The 18609-nt window shown below is 43.3% G+C and overlaps 1 protein-coding gene across 7 annotated transcripts in view; it reads right to left on the bottom strand.

The window, feature by feature from the left end:
• Positions 1-18609, bottom strand: part of MAMDC2 (MAM domain containing 2) — a 68537-nt gene that overhangs the window by 9164 nt on the left and 40764 nt on the right. For all 7 annotated transcript variants that reach the window (XM_081213696.1, XM_081213698.1, XM_081213697.1 and 4 more), the window contains 2 exons: positions 14444-14590; positions 12463-12728 (listed from right to left, as the gene is read on the bottom strand). In XM_081213696.1, the coding sequence (XP_081069822.1) occupies positions 12463-12728; positions 14444-14590 (413 nt within the window). The remainder of the gene's footprint in view (positions 1-12462; positions 12729-14443; positions 14591-18609) is intronic.

Here is an 18609-nt window from a genome sequence, read left to right as displayed (position 1 = left end):
TAAATCGTGCTTTGCACATGTGCAGAAGCAGCGGATCGCAACCCACGCGTGCGCAGACACGCAGCTGCGGGTTGTGAACGTGCATCCCACACGGATCACATTCGCAACCCGAGCGTCCACTGTGAAGGCCAAAGTCTGCTGGCTGAGACTCCACTGTAGGTAGTAATTCTTCCACTGATACTTGACAGCTTTATGCTTGAAGCAAGAAGTCCTTTTGCAAGAGGCAACAAATACAATTATAAATATGTTTTCTGAACAGCATCTGAACAATCTCTGCAATTATTCTGCTGCTTCATCTATAACAGATGGAACTGAAATCCCTGTGCACCTTGTAAAAACTTTGAATATGGGTGGGGGCTGTTCAAATGTTGACTTTGCATACTTCCATTTGCCATTTCTACTGGTTAATGTATCTTGCAGATGACCTGCCAACATGAATTATTTCTGTTGGCCCTTTGGTCTCCAAGCAAACAGTTCCTCAAAAACTTGCCAATGAACAATCACATGAATTAAATTACAAATTCTCAAGAGGATCTAAATCTGCATAGTCTTTTCAATTTAATGTAGCATGACAGCTGAACAATATCTCACATTTAATCATACCGCATGAAGTACCGTATCTTGCTTTCTGTGATATATTCAACATCAAATGAGAAACTATTGCAACAAATCATTTCCATTCTTACTGAAGCGAATGTAGTGATTTGCCCTTTCATTATGTTTCTTCAGACCCAACACCCTAGCCATTATTTCTTTATTATTACATTTCTATCCCACTTTTCTTCCACAGAGCTGAAGCTGGCACACATTGTTCTCCCCCCCCCCCATGTTACCCTCCTGTGGGGCAGGACAGGCTGAGAGGTGGTGACTGTCCCAAGGTCACTCATTGACCTTCATGCAAAGGTGGGGATTTGAACCCTGGTCTCCTAGGATACCCACACTACCTATTTCAGCCATCTTTGTTGTTCTTTCATGCCACAGTATCTGAAAACTACTGTGATCTAATGTGTCTTCTCGTTTGATTTTTTAAAAAATCTATGATGTGAGGACAAAATCACATCTGAAGAAGTGTGCATGCACACGAAAGCTCATACCAAGAACTAACTTAGTTGGTCTTTAAGGTGCTACAGGAAGGAATTTTTTTATTTTGACTATGGCAGACCAACACGGCTACCTATCTGTAACTAGGACAAAATCAGTGAGAGTTTCCAGTTGGCACAACCAAACAAATGACAAACAGAAACATGAACTGCACGTATGCACACAATGTAGAATAATTTTTAAATATCAGGGTTTCCACTTCTGCAATGATACTGTTTTTCCCTCCACAGAGGTTATATTAAATTATCAGAAAACATGGTTACAATTTGTAAATGTGTTGAGTACACACATGTGTACCTTCCTACAATGCATGAGTCAAAATACTGTAATAGGATCTCTGCTCTGAGCCTCACTGCCAAAGAGGAGGCTAGGAAAGCGGTAGAACTTTGAATTCCAGAAAGAAGAACAGGATTTAGAGGATGAGTTGAGCACAGAAGTATACAGGCAGCTCCATATCATTAATTAAAGTGTTCACAACATATTCAATATTATTTAATATACACAATTAATAGATTTATTATATTTATTTATTAAGCAAATTTAATCTGTCCCTGGCAGATGCACTGCACGGAAATGCAGGAGAACCCAGTATTTGTGTGTGTAAAAGAGAACCCAGCCCCTGAAATCCCGCCCAGAGAAGATCCAAGTGCACAGAGCAGGAGTCAAAGTGGCCCCAAAGGTCCCCTTTCCTTATGAATGTGAGCGTGTGGATGTGAGAGACACTAAAGGGGATCTGAAATATCTTCTCCTCTCCAATCGAAAAACAGGAGTCCGAGTTTGCTTTCCCCCACCAGACAGGTTTTTCTGCACAGCTGATACCTACCTACCGCAATCTCCCCAAACCCCTGCCACTCCTTCTCACCCCACTGATCCCCCTCCTCTAGGGCCCAGCCAGACCCTTGACTTGTGCGCACCAAAGACAGTGAGGAGTGCCCCCAACTCCCCACCACCACCACCAGCCCCCGTCCGGGGACGGCTCTCCCCTAGCCTTTTGCTCCCTCCTTCCTGGCTCTATGGGGTCAGGCGGCTTCCATCTTCAGAGTCTACATTTCCCCTGTGGCAACTACTACATGAAGCTGCTGCGTGAAGCCATCTAAACATTCCTCCTTTTTAATCTGGTCCTGGTGAGGCAGTAGAAATACTGGACCAATGTCTGATACTAGTATTTCCAGTCCTAGGACGACACTTTAACCATTATACCAGTACTTCTCAAATGTTTTTAAATTGGTTCAACTTATTACTCATTCTTTCAGGACCCACTTGTCAACCAAGTACCTCAGGTTACATAGAATCATAGAATCATAGAGTTGGAAGAGACCACAGGGGCCATCGAGTCCAACCCCCTGCCAAGAAGGAAACACCATCAGAGCACTCCTGACATATGGTTGTCAAGCCTCTGCTTAAAGACCTCCAAAGCAGGAGACTCCACCACACTCCTTGGCAGCAAATTCCACTGTCAAACAGCTCTTACTGTCAGGAAGTTCTTCCTAATGTTTAAACATACGCTTCAGGTTACAGACTCCGCTAACCCAGAAATAGTACCTCGGGTTAAGAACTTTGCTTCAGGATGAGAACAGAAATTGTGCTCCGGTGGCACAACAGCAGTGGGAGGCCCCATTGGCTAAAGTGGTGCTTCAGGTTAAGAACAGTTTCTGTTGAATAGTGGGTAGACATGGCAGACGACACAGCGATTTCTCCAAAGCAGCTCTTTATTTTGTAAGCTGGACAGAACTGAACAGCAAACAGCTCAGCCGGCCTGCTTTTATAGGCTGTCAACATTGTAGCAACAACAACCCAGGGTTTCCCGCCTAAAATAACTGACGTGGACCTGAGTGAAAACTATCTACAGTATCCCCCCTGCTGGCCCAGGGTGAGAACTTCAGTACATAACAGTTTCAGGTTAAGTACAGACCTCCAGAAAGAATTAAGTACTTAACCAGAGGTACCACTGTACTGCTTTTGAGACGCCATTTCCCCTTCTGCAACAGAAAATCCAACAATGTCACTTTATTTGTGAGTGAATATAGTGCTATGTGGGCAATATCTATGGGAATAATTTAATTGGGAGTACAGCAGGAAGTGGATAATGACCACATGCTTACAACTGTTTTATTCTTGCTTCATAAGGCTTTGTGTTGGCTTATCAGTGACTTTGTGCTGATACAGGTTTCATACTGATTGTTTTAGTAGATGTTAATTGGTTGTATCTGTATTTCTTGGTTACTGAATTGTAATGTGAATTGTCCAGAAGTCATGGCCGATTGTGTTGTATATAAATGCACCCCAGAATAAAATATAGTCACAGATATCAGATCTCCAGTATCCCGTGTTTAAAGTATAATGTGGACAAATTATGCAGATGCTTTTCTGTCCAAGGATAAAAAAGGAACAGCAATTGCAGCACTGAAGAATGAAGGAGAAAAGAGCCCTGAGAGAAAACCAAGGCTGGAGACTATTCCTGTTGCATCTCCTGTATATTCAAACAGTTACACAGTGCAACAGAAATGGCTACCTGAACAGAAAAATAGGATAGTGATGTGTTTAGCAAGTCCTCAGCATTCAATTAGATTTCCCGTGTCTTAATTTTACAAGTCTGTTTCTTCACTGGTGAAACTATACCTCTTTGATTCTTTTTACAACAGGGAAATATTTTGTCCTAAACAGAAATTATTCTTAGCCTCCCCCTTTCTTACACAGTCACCAACAAGAAAGTGAGGAGAAAAATCAATGTTCTACAATGTATTTATGGTATGATAAAATTTTAGGGGGCACACACATAGTGGACTCACATTAGTTTCCAGAAAACTAATCATTTACCCTTCAGAATTTAGGAAATAGTCCCTGAGAAAATTACACAATCCCAAAAGCCATTTTGGCTCTCCTAATGACTCTAAATATTTCCTCTGCAGAAGGAAATATCTTGTAGAAACTTTCGCAGTACAGTGGTACCTCAGTTTAAGAACATTCTTGTTTACAAACGATTCGGTTTACGAACTCCACAAAACCGGAAGTAGTGTCCTGGTTTGTAAACTTTACCTCGGTCTAAGAACGGAAGCCAAACGGTGGAAGGGCACTGGCAGCGGGAGGCCTCATTAGGGAAAGCACACCTCAGTTAAAGAACGGTTTCGGTTTAAGAACGGACTTCAGGAATGGATTAAGTTCGTAAACCAAGATACCACTGTAGGCCTGTGACCTGGATTCAAGAATTGAAGAATTTACCAACTCAAAAGAAGGCCCTGGACTGGCCAGGTAATGCAATTAGTAGCCATTATCAGGTAGCTTTTATATGCCTGTTGTCTTTGTCCATGGAGTTTTCTTGGCAGGGATACTGGAGTGGCTTGTGCTCACTGGAAGGACAGATCGTGAAGCTGAGGCTCCAGTACTTTGGCCACCTCATGAGAAGAGAAGACTCCCTGGAAAAGACCCTGATGTTGGGAAAGATGGAGAGCACAAGGAGAAGGGGATGACAGAGGACGAGATGGTGGGACAGTGTTCTCGAAGCTACTAACATGAGTTTGACCAAACTGCGGGAGGCAGTGGAAAACAGGAGCGCCTGGCGTGCTCTGGTCCAGGGGGTCACGAAGAGTCGGACACGACTAAACGACTAAACAACAACATCAGGTAGCTTGTAAGACAGGAGACAATCCGCACTCTCAAATTTCTGTTGTAGATGTGTATGATGTCTTTGGGGTAGCTTTTGGCTAAGGGGTTGGGCAATTTCTAAAGTCTTTAAAAGTTTTTGCACACCTTTGTTTTGGTTCCTCACCTCTTTGCAAGAGAAGGGGAACTCTGTTTCAGCAGGAAATTAAAGATCTTCCCTGCTTTCCTTCTACTGGTTCCTGCCTCCATTCATTCTTCTCTGACCAATCATGGACTTGCGCCTTGGGAGGTTGGGATACAAAAGCCAATCCCAATTTTTTCTACAACAATGGAAAAATTACTGACAGCAAATAATAAAGTTCTGACTTGAGAAACTATTGCAAGAGTACAACATGGAAGTGGTCCCTTTAGAGCAGTTATGGGACAAACCGGTTTCAAGACAGAACTGTCTATGCTTATTATAAATGATCTATTGTTTTTAAGTTGGGACAGTGGTACCTCAGGTTAAGAACTTAATTCCTTCTGGAGGTCCGTTCTTAACCTGAAACTGTTCTTAACCTGAAGCACCACTTTAGCTAATGGGGCCTCCCACTGCCGTTGCACCGCCAGAGCACGATTTCTGTTCTCATCCTGAAGCAAAGTTCTTAACCTGAAGCACTATTTCTGGGTTAGTGGAGTCTGTAACCTGAAGCATCTGTAAGCTGAAGCGTCTGTAACCCGAGGTACCACTGTACTGGTGTTTTTACCGCCCCCCGAAATTTGGAACATGCTGGGATCTTCACTGCTTCATCAGGCCTAGATCCCTGTTCCTCCAAAAAGCAACAGTGTTGACTGGACAGGGTAGAATTCCTTAGGAAAACATGTAGTTTAAAAAATCCTAAAGATTCTGCCCCTTTTCATCCTTGGGCTCCAGCAAAATAACTCTCATGATGTAGGGATTTTTTTAGCATTAAGTCCTTACTTTGTTGATGGACAGAGAGTGAATTATTAACTACAGATACTCTTATTTTTGTTTTAAGTTGAACTGTTAGCTGTATTTACTGTTAAAATCTTTATTGATTTATCGCTTATCTGGTTAAACTCACACTCCAGAGTTTTCTAAGATGGCCAATCACATTTTGTATCCATGGCCTACTTGCTACTTTTCCTGTACAAAATACTCCAGCCAGTAACTGCCTGAAACAGCTAATTCAAACATATCTTGGAAAACCCTACACAGCCTCAGAAACAAGAGTTCTTTCATTCATCCGTTACGCAGTTTTGACTCAGAGAACAAATATGTTCACAAAACGCTGCACCAAAAGCTAAAGTATGGACTTCATTTACTATTTGCATGATGTACTCTTTACAGTGTGGAGGAGCATGGAGTAAAATAAGTTGCTAAAAAGTTTTAGAAGGTTTTTCCAACTACAAAAGTTATGTAACCAGGACGGTTCTAAAAAGGATGGAATGGAAACATCTGATTCTCTCACTCTATTTGACATTCAAGGATGGCCAAAATACAACTTGGCTGTATAGACCAGTGTTTCCCAACCTTTTTTGGGCAAAGGCACACTTGTTTCATGAAAAAAATCTCAAGGCACACCACCATGCCAGATGGGGAAAGGTCACTTTTTGCTTATGTAAAAAAAAATAAAAAAATAGTAACAGCATAGAAGGTAATGGTTAGGCTAGCATCCCTCTTCCAAATATGCTAGGTTTTTATTTGCAGGGACTGTTCTACATGGGAAAGCATTCAGCACTGTCATTCTCCCATCTGCCATCTGAATTGGTACTATTCTGGGTCAACTTACTCTGCTGCATGTGTAGATGAAAATGGCACCAAGTGTGGGGGAGGGGGCAGAACAGGTTTCAGATACAGGATATTAAGCATACACGTACTTCAGATTGAACTGGTTGCTTGCTTTGCAAGTTTTCATTTCCCAAAAGACTGCCTTGGCAAGCGCAATACCTACCAGGCTCAACGCCGGTCTCGCGCTGCCGCTTCCCGCGCTCTCAAGGACCCGGGAGGAGGAAGGCGTGAAGGGAATCCCGAAGGCGCGAAAACCTCGCACATGCGCAGGCCTTCCGCCTGCGACAGCCCAGTAGGCCGGCCGAAGCGAGCGGCGATGGGATGTGGGAGGGAGCTCGCTCGCCGCCCCGCGTGTGCCTGTGTGGGGCACATTACCCAACACCGTGCTTCAGGTAGACCAAAGACTAAAACTTTTCGATGCCTGCTCTCCTGTGTACCAGTCCCCCCTCCACGATATTTAGTGCATCTAGACCGCTTTGAAAATTATAGTCGTTCACACATGTGCAGAAGAGAGGCGTCAATGTGATTTCGACTACGACTGAAATCCTGTGCACGGTTATTTGCAACTTCCAACGAATTCTGTAGGTCTTGTTTCTGAATCATTAAAGCTGCATTTGGGAAGGATTCGTAAGGGCGCACAGCAACTCAGTCCCACCAACTCCACAGCAGGGTTCTCAGGTTCAGTGAAGGGCTCCCTCAGGGGGGCACATATATACACCTGGGCTCCCGAAAGGCTACCGCAAGAGCCCTTCAGGAGTTCACATAGCGCAGGCCTGAAGGCTGCAGCTTCCCACTTAGCATCCCGCCAGAGGAGGAAACCTGTTTTTTTCCCCTCCCGCCTCCCTTTTGGAGCGCAGAGTTTTGAAGGCCGGCATCAACTCCATTTTCCCGGAAACTTCCCGCTTGAACCGAGGGCTGGGTGAAGCAAGGGCGGCGCTGCGCGTTTTACCTCCACGGCGCAGGGGCTCTGGCTCGCCTTCAGCCACCGCACGACAGCGCTGGCTGCCACTTCGTCCTGCAGCAACAGCTCCAAAACAGCCGCCATGCCCACCTCTCTCCTCCTCTAGCACTACCACGCGGGCGAGCCTCCGGGGCGGGCGCGCAAGGAGCGTGGGCGCCACCCCTCGACGCCGTCCCAAAAGCCGCCAAAAAGCCCTTAAAAAAAGAGGAGCAGCAAAAAAAAAACACCACACACGGGGGGCGTGTTCTAATTCGCTTCTAATTCCGGGTTAGAGCGCAGCACGTGGAGGATGGGTGGGGAAAGAGAGAGGAGGCGCACTGATAGAACGCCAGGCACGGGGGGCCGCCAGGGAGAGCCAGCGCGCGCCCCACCCCAGACGCTCGCGGCCACCGCCGTCCCTCCCTCCCAGGGAAGGCGGGATTAGAGCAAGCGCCCGGGCAGCAAGAAGCGCAAGCGCGCGCCGGCCCTGCCCTGGATCCCTCAGAACCGCCAGTCTCTGGGAAAGTGGGCGTGGCTTCAGAACTCTCAGGCAGCAGCTCCCGCCACCCAGCAAGGCTTCCCATAGGGAGGCGCGAATGCTTTAGTGGGCGGGGAGTCGGTAGTAGTTCCCATTGCTCATCAAAAACTGTTCATGTTGCTCCTACTTGTCTTTTTGCTGGCCTTGAAGCAAAAATGCTGAAGGCACTTAATGCTGAGTGCTTTAAAATATGGCTATTGGTACTGTCATCTCTTTGCAGTTTTTTTTCAGATAAAGTCATGCAGATTTGGAAAGAGCAGGGCCGGGGCGGGAGAGTGCTAGAGTCCTGTCTAGACAAGTTGCATGAAATCAATTCCAATCTGTTACCTCAGAGGATGTGGACAGGCTGCTTGGACGAGTGAAACCGACCACCTGTCTCCTTGATCCTTGCCCGTCCTGGCTTATAAAAGCTAGCCGGGAAGGGCTGGGAGATGGGCTTCGCGGGGTGGTGAATGCCTTCCCAGACCCGCTGAAAGAGGCGGTTATTAAACCACTTCTTAAAAAAATATCTTTAGACCCAGCCATTATGGCCAACTATTGCCCAGTCTCAAATCTTCCATTCTTGGGCAAGGTGATTGAACGAGTGGTTGCTGAACAACTCCAGGCACGCCTGGAGGATGCGGACCATTTGGATCCCTTCTAGTCGGGATTTAGGCCTCATCATGGGACTGAAACTGCTTTGGTTGCACTGGTCGATGATCTCTGGCGGGCAAGGGACAAAGGTGAAAGCTGTTTCCTAGTTCTGCTGGATCTCTCTGTGGCCTTTGATACCATTGACCACAACATCCATCTGGAGCAGGGATAGGCAACCTAAGGCCTGGGGGCCAGATGTGCCCCAATTGCCTTCTCAATCCAGCCTGTGGACAGTCCAGGAATCAGCATGTTTTTACATGAGTAGAATGTGTTCTTTTATTTAAAATGCATCTCTGGGTTATTTGTGGGGCATAGGAATTCGTTCTTTCTTCTTCTTTTTTCAAAATATAGTCCAGCCCACCACATGGTCTGAGGGACAGTGGACTGGCCCATGGCTGAAAAAGGTTGCTGACCCCTGGTCTAGAGGGGCTGGGAGCTGGGGGCACTGTTATACAGTGGTTCTGCTCCTTCATTCCGGGCCGTGTCCAGAAAGTGGTGTTCAGACCCCTGGGGTCTCACTTGTGGGGTGCCTCAGGGTTCTGTCCTTTCCCCCATGCTTTTTAACATCTATATGAAGCCTCTGGGAGAGATCATCAAGGGGTTTGGGCTGGGTGTTCATCAGTATGTGGATGATACCCAGCTCTACCTCTCTTTTAAATCAGAACCAGTGAAGGCGGTAAAGGTCCTGTGTGAGTGTCTGGAGGCAGTTGGAAGATGGATAGCAGCAAACAGATTGAGGTTGAATCCTGACAAGACAGATGCACTGTTTTGGGGGGACGGGGCAGGCAGGTGTGAAGGACTCCCTGGTTCTGAATGGCGTAATCATGCCCCTGAAGGACCAGGTGCGCAGCCTGGGAGTCATTTTGGGCTCCCAGCTGTCCATGGAGGTGCAGGTCAATTCTGTGTCCAGGGCAGCTGTCTACCAGATCCATCTGGTACGCAGGATGAGACCCTATCTGCCCGCAGGCAGTCTCGCCAGAGTGGTGCATGCTCTAGTTATCTCTCACTTGGACTACTGCAATGCGCTCTATGTGGGACTACCTTTAAAGGTGACCCAGAAACTACAAGTAATCTAGAATGCGGCAGCTAGACTGGTGACTGGGAGTGGCTGCCGAGACCACATAACTTTGAGAGATTTATTGCAAGCAAAGTGTGCTAATAAATCTTGTACCCACACGCTTCCTTTGGTGTGAGCTTCACAGAATACGCAATGTCATTGGAAGCCAATTTAAGTCTGAACACTGTCCTTCTGGAATTGAAGGTAAGAACGGCTTGAAAGCTACAACTAGTGTTTATTGTAGAAAACAGTAAGAAACACATAGATTACTATATACAGATACAGAGTGTTAACAGCATGTACACTCTCTCAGCAAACTGCCATTAACCAATCCCTCATACTCTAACCACCACAGACAGAAAGACTCTCTCAGAATGCAGGCATATATATATATATATGTATATGCTTTCGTAGATTTTCACGGGTACAGGAATGCAGGTTTTGGTGTCTTCGGGTATCTTCCCGTGTAAGAGTTGGGGTGTCTAGGCGACGTTTCGACGAGGTCTCACTCGTCATCTTCAGGCTGGTGCTTTCGGCTTCTTGTTACTAGAACAGAGCAGGATCTCAGTGTTTGAGTTCCTATAAATACTGTTGAGGGGGTGTGGTGTATAGCCTCCAACGTTCTGGGCAGAGAGGAAGTTCCCAGGTTATTGTGCCTTTTCTTCTTTTGTTCATTAATTACTTGAGGGATATCTTGAGTGATTTCTTGAGTGATATTCTGAGTACCACTTAGGAGGGTCATTAGGTGTGGATTAGTTGCTAAAGCTAGAGATAGAGAAACACCCTCACAACATGAACAAGCGTGACGACACGTCCCGCCTGCCAGACATCTGGAAATTAGCCCTCCCCACAAAAACCGACACCAGAACCAGAGGCACACAGAACGCCATCTCCAATCAACCACACCAGACCCAAACCCAGACCCTCGAGATAGAGAAACACCCTCACAACATGAACAAGCGTGACGACACGTCCCGCCTGCCAGACATCTGGAAATTAGCCCTCCCCACAAAAACCGACACCAGAACCAGAGGCACACAGAACGCCATCTCCAATCAACCACACCAGACCCAAACCCAGACCCTCTCCACAGATAAATTACAGACACCATCCAGTAGCCAAACCATAGTGGCACCTCCGGATGCTGCACCCCCCTGCAATCCCAACACAGATCTGGCTGGCACAGGGCACAAAACCACAGCTCGCCCCTATACACGAAGCCAAGCCAGAGCACAACTAAGTGCAGTACAGCCATCTTCTCAGAAAAACTCTTTACAAGCTCAAGAGGTCAAGACACGAAAGCTTTAGCAACTAATCCACACCTAATGACCCTCCTAAGTGGTACTCAGAATATCACTCAAGAAATCACTCAAGATATCCCTCAAGTAATTAATGAACAAAAGAAGAAAAGGCACAATAACCTGGGAACTTCCTCTCTGCCCAGAACGTTGGAGGCTATACACCACACCCCCTCAACAGTATTTATAGGAACTCAAACACTGAGATCCTGCTCTGTTCTAGTAACAAGAAGCCGAAAGCACCAGCCTGAAGATGACGAGTGAGACCTCGTCGAAACGTCGCCTAGACACCCCAACTCTTACACGGGAAGATACCCGAAGACACCAAAACCTGCATATATGTATATATATATATATATATAGCAGCTCTGTTACAGTATAACACTGATTGGTTGAGCTCAACCAATCCTTATCTTATACCTACTGTTAACCAATCAACAGGCTGTCTGTGAGGAAGACTTATGTTTCTGGGCAGGCTGCCAAGAATATCTCTGAGACCACATAAGACCAATCCTGAAAGACCTACATTGGCTCCCAGTACATTTCTGAGTACAATTCAAAGTGTTGGTGCTGACCTTTAAAGCCCTAAATGGCCTTGGTCCAGTATCCCTGAAGGAGCGTCTCCACCCCCATCGTCCAGTCCGGACACTGAGGTCCAACACCGAGGGCCTTCTGGCGGTTCCCTCGCTGAAAGAAGTGAGGTTAGAGGGAACCAGGCAGAGGGTCTTATCGGTATTGGCGCCCACCCTGTGGAACGCCCTCCCACCAGATGTCAAGGAAATAAACAACTATCTGATTTTTAGAAGACATCTGACGGCAGCCCTCTTTAGGGAAGTTTTTAATGTTTGATGTTGCTTTATTATTATTATTATTCCGTTGGGAGCCGCTCAGAGTGAGTGGGGTATAGATAATAAATAATAATAATAATAATAATAATAATAATAATAATAATAATAATAATAATAAGCCTTATTTCATGTAATAGACAAACAATTTGCAGAAAGTGCAGCACATCTCCACCCCTACCAGAAATGCTTGTGCTAATGGAGACTTATCAGTGCTCAATTATTCCACAAGTAAATAATTGCAGCCCCGCCTGTCCAGGCCTTCAAGCAGCCAAACACAATAAGGTTGTCACACGACTAGGCAAAACTATATTGTCCATTATTGGCTCCTTTCTTTTCTTAACTTCAGTTGTAGGGTTCTCAATAGGAAAGTTTAAATTGAGGTGAACCCTATAGCAAATAGGTAGTGGCTGGTGTCTCTCTTTCCTGGGAGAGGTGCTCATATTGTATCCAATTTAAATATCAAATTTTGGTTTGATTAATTGGGAAATTGCCTTTAGAACCAATTTCTACTCAACCCATTTAGTGGCTAAATCTTTATCTGTGATCACATTCCCATCTGTCAGGGAAGTTTCAATGGAAAATAATAGAAGGGGGGAAATATCATGCCTTACTTTGGAACCCTGCAATCTGACATACAGAAATTACTGGTCATTACCTTGGCAGGCATGGGCTTTTTGAAGCTGATCTCCACTTGCGTCCAGACTCCTCTGGGAGTTTCCAAGACAGACCAGATTTTCTCTTGTACCACATGGTTCTCTTCAAAGATGTAAACAGCCAGGGCATCGGTCATTTTGAAAAAGCCATATAAGGCATAATAGAACCGCAGACAATACTGTAAATTTCCTGGCAAAGTAGTGCTGTACAAACGGCCAATGTACCCAGGTTGTGATGTAAACTTTGTATTCGCTAGCAAGTAGTAACCTGCAAAACAATGCAATGTTAAAAAACATTTCTGGCCAACTCATTCCATCACCTCATTTTAGGACACTTTTAGGCATTTCATTGGATTCTAGAGTTACAGAAAATTTCCGCTGGCAAAGTTGCAAGTTATAACCATTACTGATTATATAACACCATGTTTCTAAATGAGTGTTTGAAAGAAAACCTCCCAAATAAGTTTCACCTATATCGCATTTAGCCAACTACCAGGTGTTATTGAAGATCAAGACATTTCAATCTTACAATGAGAGAACTTCTTTCTCTGCAGGAAGCCCTGGCTTCACCAGTTCAGGTGGCAGCTGACTCGGCTCCAAGGTCCTCCAGACGTGACGCTAAATCACACAACACATTTTCCCCAAGCAGCTCCTCAGTAGATATTAAAGCTCTATTGAACACATTGTTGGATACTGAATTATAGTTTAGATCATATTGCTGTGTCACTGACCGTACTTCATTGCTCACCAGATTGACAGTGCAATCCTATGCAATCCTATTCAGAAGTGAGTAACACCCACTGAGTTCAATGGGGCTTATTCCCAGGTGAGTACAGACTGCAGGTTAAGCCAGTCTCTATCTGAAGTAGTTTGGTAAAATTCATTTCTACCAGAAAAGCTATTCTGAGGTAAAGTAACAAAGATTCTCATGGCACCTTAAATACTATAATATGCATTATGGAAGGTAATAGATACCCACTTCACCAGATACATGAAGTATAATCCCAAAATAGCAGGCAGATGTACACACACGTAGAGAGGAATGAGGTCAGAGAAAATGCTATTTATGAGAGTTCTTAAATAGTACTTCATTTACTAAGCCTTTAATGAAGCAGCTGGTAACAGGGGATTTTGGACTTAAAGCAACTTCAGAATATCAAGGAATTGCATTTATCACTTGATCTTGATTTCAGTCACCACCATGTGACCGCTGATTCTCTTCTCAGAAAACTGATGGGGCACGAAAGCCGAGCTAAACACCTTTTAGTCAGTTTTTATAATAGCTATTCAAACCTCAGCCCATGTGTGCCATCTCCTCCAGCTGCCCAGAAACAATATTTTCTGGTGTTTGTCCATAGTAAATCACTGATCCTGTTTTTGCCTTTCAGGTAAGTAAAAACTTATTATGTGTGTCATATTATTTGTTATATTACTGGTTATCAAACTTGAATTTACTCACCTGCAGTGTATGCAATATCTGCAATTTATCATGTGTCCCACACTTTCATTACCCATTCTTCTTTGGAGGAATGTCCAGTGTTTCCCAAACCCCTAAAAAATACCCTGTAACTGAGAAACATTAAGCTGAGGGAGAATTGCGTTTCTGAGGCTCGGCAGTTCCCACAGGTCCAAACCGAGCCATCCCACCAGCTTCTCAGTACCTTAATCCCCTGCGATTGTTTTTTTACAGACTTACAGTAGTGCTAGATCCCCTGTCCCCTCCTATTTAGACCAGCTTCCTTCCTCCCCAGAAGGCATTTCACCAGAATATAGTGATGCCTGTTTTGGTGCTCTGGCTTTTGTTTCATGGGCTGCTGTTGTCTATTCTTTGTGCCAACCTAAGAAAAATAGTTTGGAAAAATTGCTGGGAGTTCCAGAATTCCCACAAAACTTTCATGGCAATGTGCGATTGGGTTCAGAACATTGAGGTACTTCATCTGTATGTTCTGCTTGTTCTTCAGGTTAAGAAGATTTGTCACTTACCCATGCCAGTAGTATGGTCTCCTGGCCTGTATGCATTAGGCTTCACTTTGACCCTGCTCCAGCCAGGGCCATCCTTGCGATCCTGATAAAAATTACACAGATCCTCCTCAAAACTGCAACTTGCCTGTGAAGGACTGAAGGAAATTTCTGAAAGGTAGTTAGGAGAAAGGAAGAGATAAAATGAATTTGCATGGTAAGCAAGCGTACACAGAGCAATACAAGCATTAGAACAACAATGCATCAAGACAACAATCAATGTTGTTTTATTTGTTCATTAACGGCAGCTGTGCATATTATCCAAGGCAGACATATGTGAAGACTCTCTTTCCGTTAAAAGGTCCCTCTGCACCCACCTGCGCATATGTGGAAGCCATGCAACAGGGCCAGCAGGGGGACGGGAGGTCTGTGCATGCCTCCCATGCTCCCATGCAGCCTTCTCACTCAGGTCATCAGTGCAAGTTGTCTGAACAAGTAAGTAAGAAGGGAGGCTTTTGGGAGATGTGTCCAGACCTCCCATTTCACCTAAGGTCCCATTGCCTGCCCATGGCCTTGTGTACACATGGAAACAGGAAATCAAACTAGTGAACCTATGGAAGTCTGTCTCTACACACTGGACAGAATTAATACCTGCTCTAAATAAATATGGCAAAACTCAAGCGGATATAAACCTCTCACATCTGTATGACAAATTGAGTCGTCTTTATTTCTTTTAAGTATAAAAAAATGGCCCATAAAAATAAATAACATATCAAAAAGAATGAAAACGCCTTCAAGATATTATGCTTAAATAGATCCATTTTTGTGCTGTTGCTCCATTTTAAAGATATATGGTAGAAATTTAAAGTTTTCAATGTGACAGCCCTCTAACATATAAAAAACACATAAATCAATATTTCCCTAAGAGAACAGATCCAACATCAGTTAAGAATTACCAGCCTATATCTCCTTAATAACGATTACAAAATATTTGCACACATACTAGCAAATAGATTGAAATGCATATTGAAAGAGTATATCCATGAGGATCAAGCAGGATTTCTCCCAGGGTGCCACATGAAAAATAATATAAGATATGCAATAGATACTCTAGAGCAGGGATTGTCAGCCACTAGTGGGCGTTTCAGGATTCTAGGTGGGCGGTAGGGGGTTCTATGGCACAAGCTGAATCCTCCTTCCATGAGCTCTGGTGGGCGGTAAGGAAATTTTACCATCAAGAAAGATGTATTAGTGGGCGGTAGGTATAAAAAGGTTGACTACCCCTGCTCTAGAGTATCTAGAAGTGATAAACAAAAAACAGGCAGCGTTGCTGTTTATTGATGCTGAGAAAGCATCCAACAATGTCTCCTGGAGGTTTATGGAAAAAACATTGGAGATGATAGGAGTGGGAGAGAATTTCTATAAAGGTATAAATGCAATATATTCGCAACAAAGAGCTAAACTAGTTATAAATAACAATCTAACAGAAAACTATAATATTAAGAGTGGTAAAAGACAGGGGTGCCCTTTATCCCCACTGCTATTTATTTTGGTGTTGGAAATTCTGAAGATGAACATCAGAAAAGAAAAGAACATAAGGGGTATAGTTATCGGAAATAAGACCTTCAAAGTAAAAGCCTTTGCTGACGACCTGACTATAACAACAGAAAACCCAAAAGAAAGTGTGTCAATAGTGCTAGAAAAGATTACAGAATTTGGGCTAGTCACAGGTTTCAAACTCAATAAATAAAAAACCAAAATGTTAGTAAAATAAATATGAGGGAGGAGGATAGAAGAGAACTAGAACAACTTACAGGACTGACAACTTGTAAAAGAATCAAATATCTAGGAATCTGGATATTGGCAAAGAATATAAATCTATAGACAACTATATACCAACCTGAAAGGAAATAAAAAGAAACTGGAAATATGGGACAGGTTAAAATTCTCATTCTGGGGTAGGATCTCCCCAATAAAAATGAATGTGTTGCCTAAAATGCTTTTTCTATTCCCAGCCATCCCAGTAGTGGACCTGGCAGAAAGATATAACAAGATTTATTTGGCAGGGCAAGAGGTCGAGAATAAGTTATAAATTACAGAGAAAGAGAAGGTTTTTGCACTGCCAAACCTAGAGTTGTATCATGAAGGTGCATGCCTATCTTGGATTAAGGAATGGATAGTATTGAAGAACACTGACATACTAGACCTAGAGGGCTTTAACAATCATTTTGGTTGGCATGCTTACCTATGTTATGACAAAGCGAGAGTTCACACAGATTTTACGAATCATGTAATAAGAAGGTCCCTATACGCAGTCAGGTTAAAAAACAAGGGTATCTTGGAACAAAAGACACTCTGGTGGTTGTCGCTGACGGAAGCCATGACAGTAAAAAAAGGTTAACATAATGAATGATTGGGTTGCATATAAAGAAATTCTCTGTGAAGAAGGCAACCAATTAAAACTCAATAATTTTGAAGAAATAAAAAGTAGAGTGACTAATTGGTTACAGTATGACCAAATACATGACCTATTCTAACAAGATAAAAAAGGGGCTTTAACAAAGAACTTTCAAGGTTTGAAAGAGACTTGATATACAATGACGATAAAACACTGTCCAAAATGTATAAAATCTTATTAGAATGATCGGTGAAGGATGAGGAGGTAAAATCTGCCACGATAAAGTGGGCAAGAGATCTACGTCATAACATACAACTTTCAGATTGGCAAAAACTGTGGAGGGAAGACCTTAAATTTACAGCTTGTTATTCTATTAAGGAAAACTACATGAAGGTCTTCTATCGCTGGTATATAACACTGAGGAAATTAGCAATAATGTACAAAAATAATTCAGATCTTTGCTGGAAATGTAAGGAGGTGGTAGAATTGATGTATCATGCCTGATGGACCTGTAAAAAAATGAAGGAATTTATAACGAGTTGAAAAAAATGTTTAAAATCTCACTTCCCCCAAAACCTGAGGCATTTCTTTTAGTGATTATAGGGAGGGAGATCCCAAGAGATCTAAATAACTGGAAAAGTGAGACAATACCATCAATAAAAGATTGGCAGATCAAACTGATTGAATACACTGAGATGGATAAATTGATGAGACAGAGAAGGGATCAAGCGAAACAAAAATTTAGCAAAGACTGGAATACATTCAAAGTGAAAGACCACTGTGGAGAATTACAATTTTTGCCTGGTTTAGATTAACTATTGTAATGAGAAACATCTAAAAGTAGTGGATAAGCTGGTCACCAACAATCTATATTCACAATGATATGCATCCGACAAAGAATTCTAAAAGAACCAAGTAAGAAGGGGAGGGAAGTCATAGGTAATTAGAACATCAATAAGTCAAAGAATAAAGAATATATTTTTGTTTTTTCTTTATTATGATTTAGAAACAGTTGTACAGTGGTACCTTGGGTGAAGTACTTAATTCGTTCCGGAGGTCCGTTCTTAACCTGAAGCACGACTTTAGCTAATGGGGCCTCCGAGGTACTATTTCTGGGTTAGCAGAGTCTGTAACCTGTAACCTGAAGCGTATGTAATCTGAGGTACCACTGTACATCAACAAGAAATTGAAACTTTATATTGTGATCTTATGTTAAGAAAGCATTTCTGTTGTAAAAAATCGATAAAGATGAATTGTTATATATCCACATATATGGAGAATACCAAGAGCACAGTTTGGCCTGCATCATATTTTTCTGTGATAAATGGCACCTGGATCATGTTAGCACTAAAATAGAAAAGGTGGCACAAAGTATTAACCAAACTTGGCAAAATTTGAAACTGTTGAAATACTTATATATCACCCAATTTAAAAAGATTATATGCAATTTTGACACCAATTCACCAACGTTTGCTATGTTTGGGATTACACATAACAGAAATACAGTGGTACCTCGGGTTACATACGCTTCAGGTTACAGACCCCGCTAACCCAGAAATAGTACCTCGGGTTAAGAATTTTGCTTCAGGATGAGAACAGAAATCACACGGCAGCAGCGGGAGGCCCCATTAGTTAAGTGGTGCTTCAGGTTAAGAACAGTTTCAGGTTAAGTACTTAACCCGAGGTACCACTGTACAATGGAAATACAAATGGAGAGAGTTCTTTTAACTCAGTGGTCATTTGATATAGGTGACATATTACCATTATTCCCCATTAATGTTGTGTTATTGAG

The sequence above is a fragment of the Podarcis bocagei genome (genome assembly GCF_964188305.1).
Source record: "Podarcis bocagei genome assembly, chromosome: 11".
Classification (NCBI taxonomy): Eukaryota; Metazoa; Chordata; class Lepidosauria; order Squamata; family Lacertidae; genus Podarcis; species Podarcis bocagei.
Note: the sequence above shows the minus strand (reverse complement) of the source record. Positions and strands in the feature narration are given on the sequence as shown.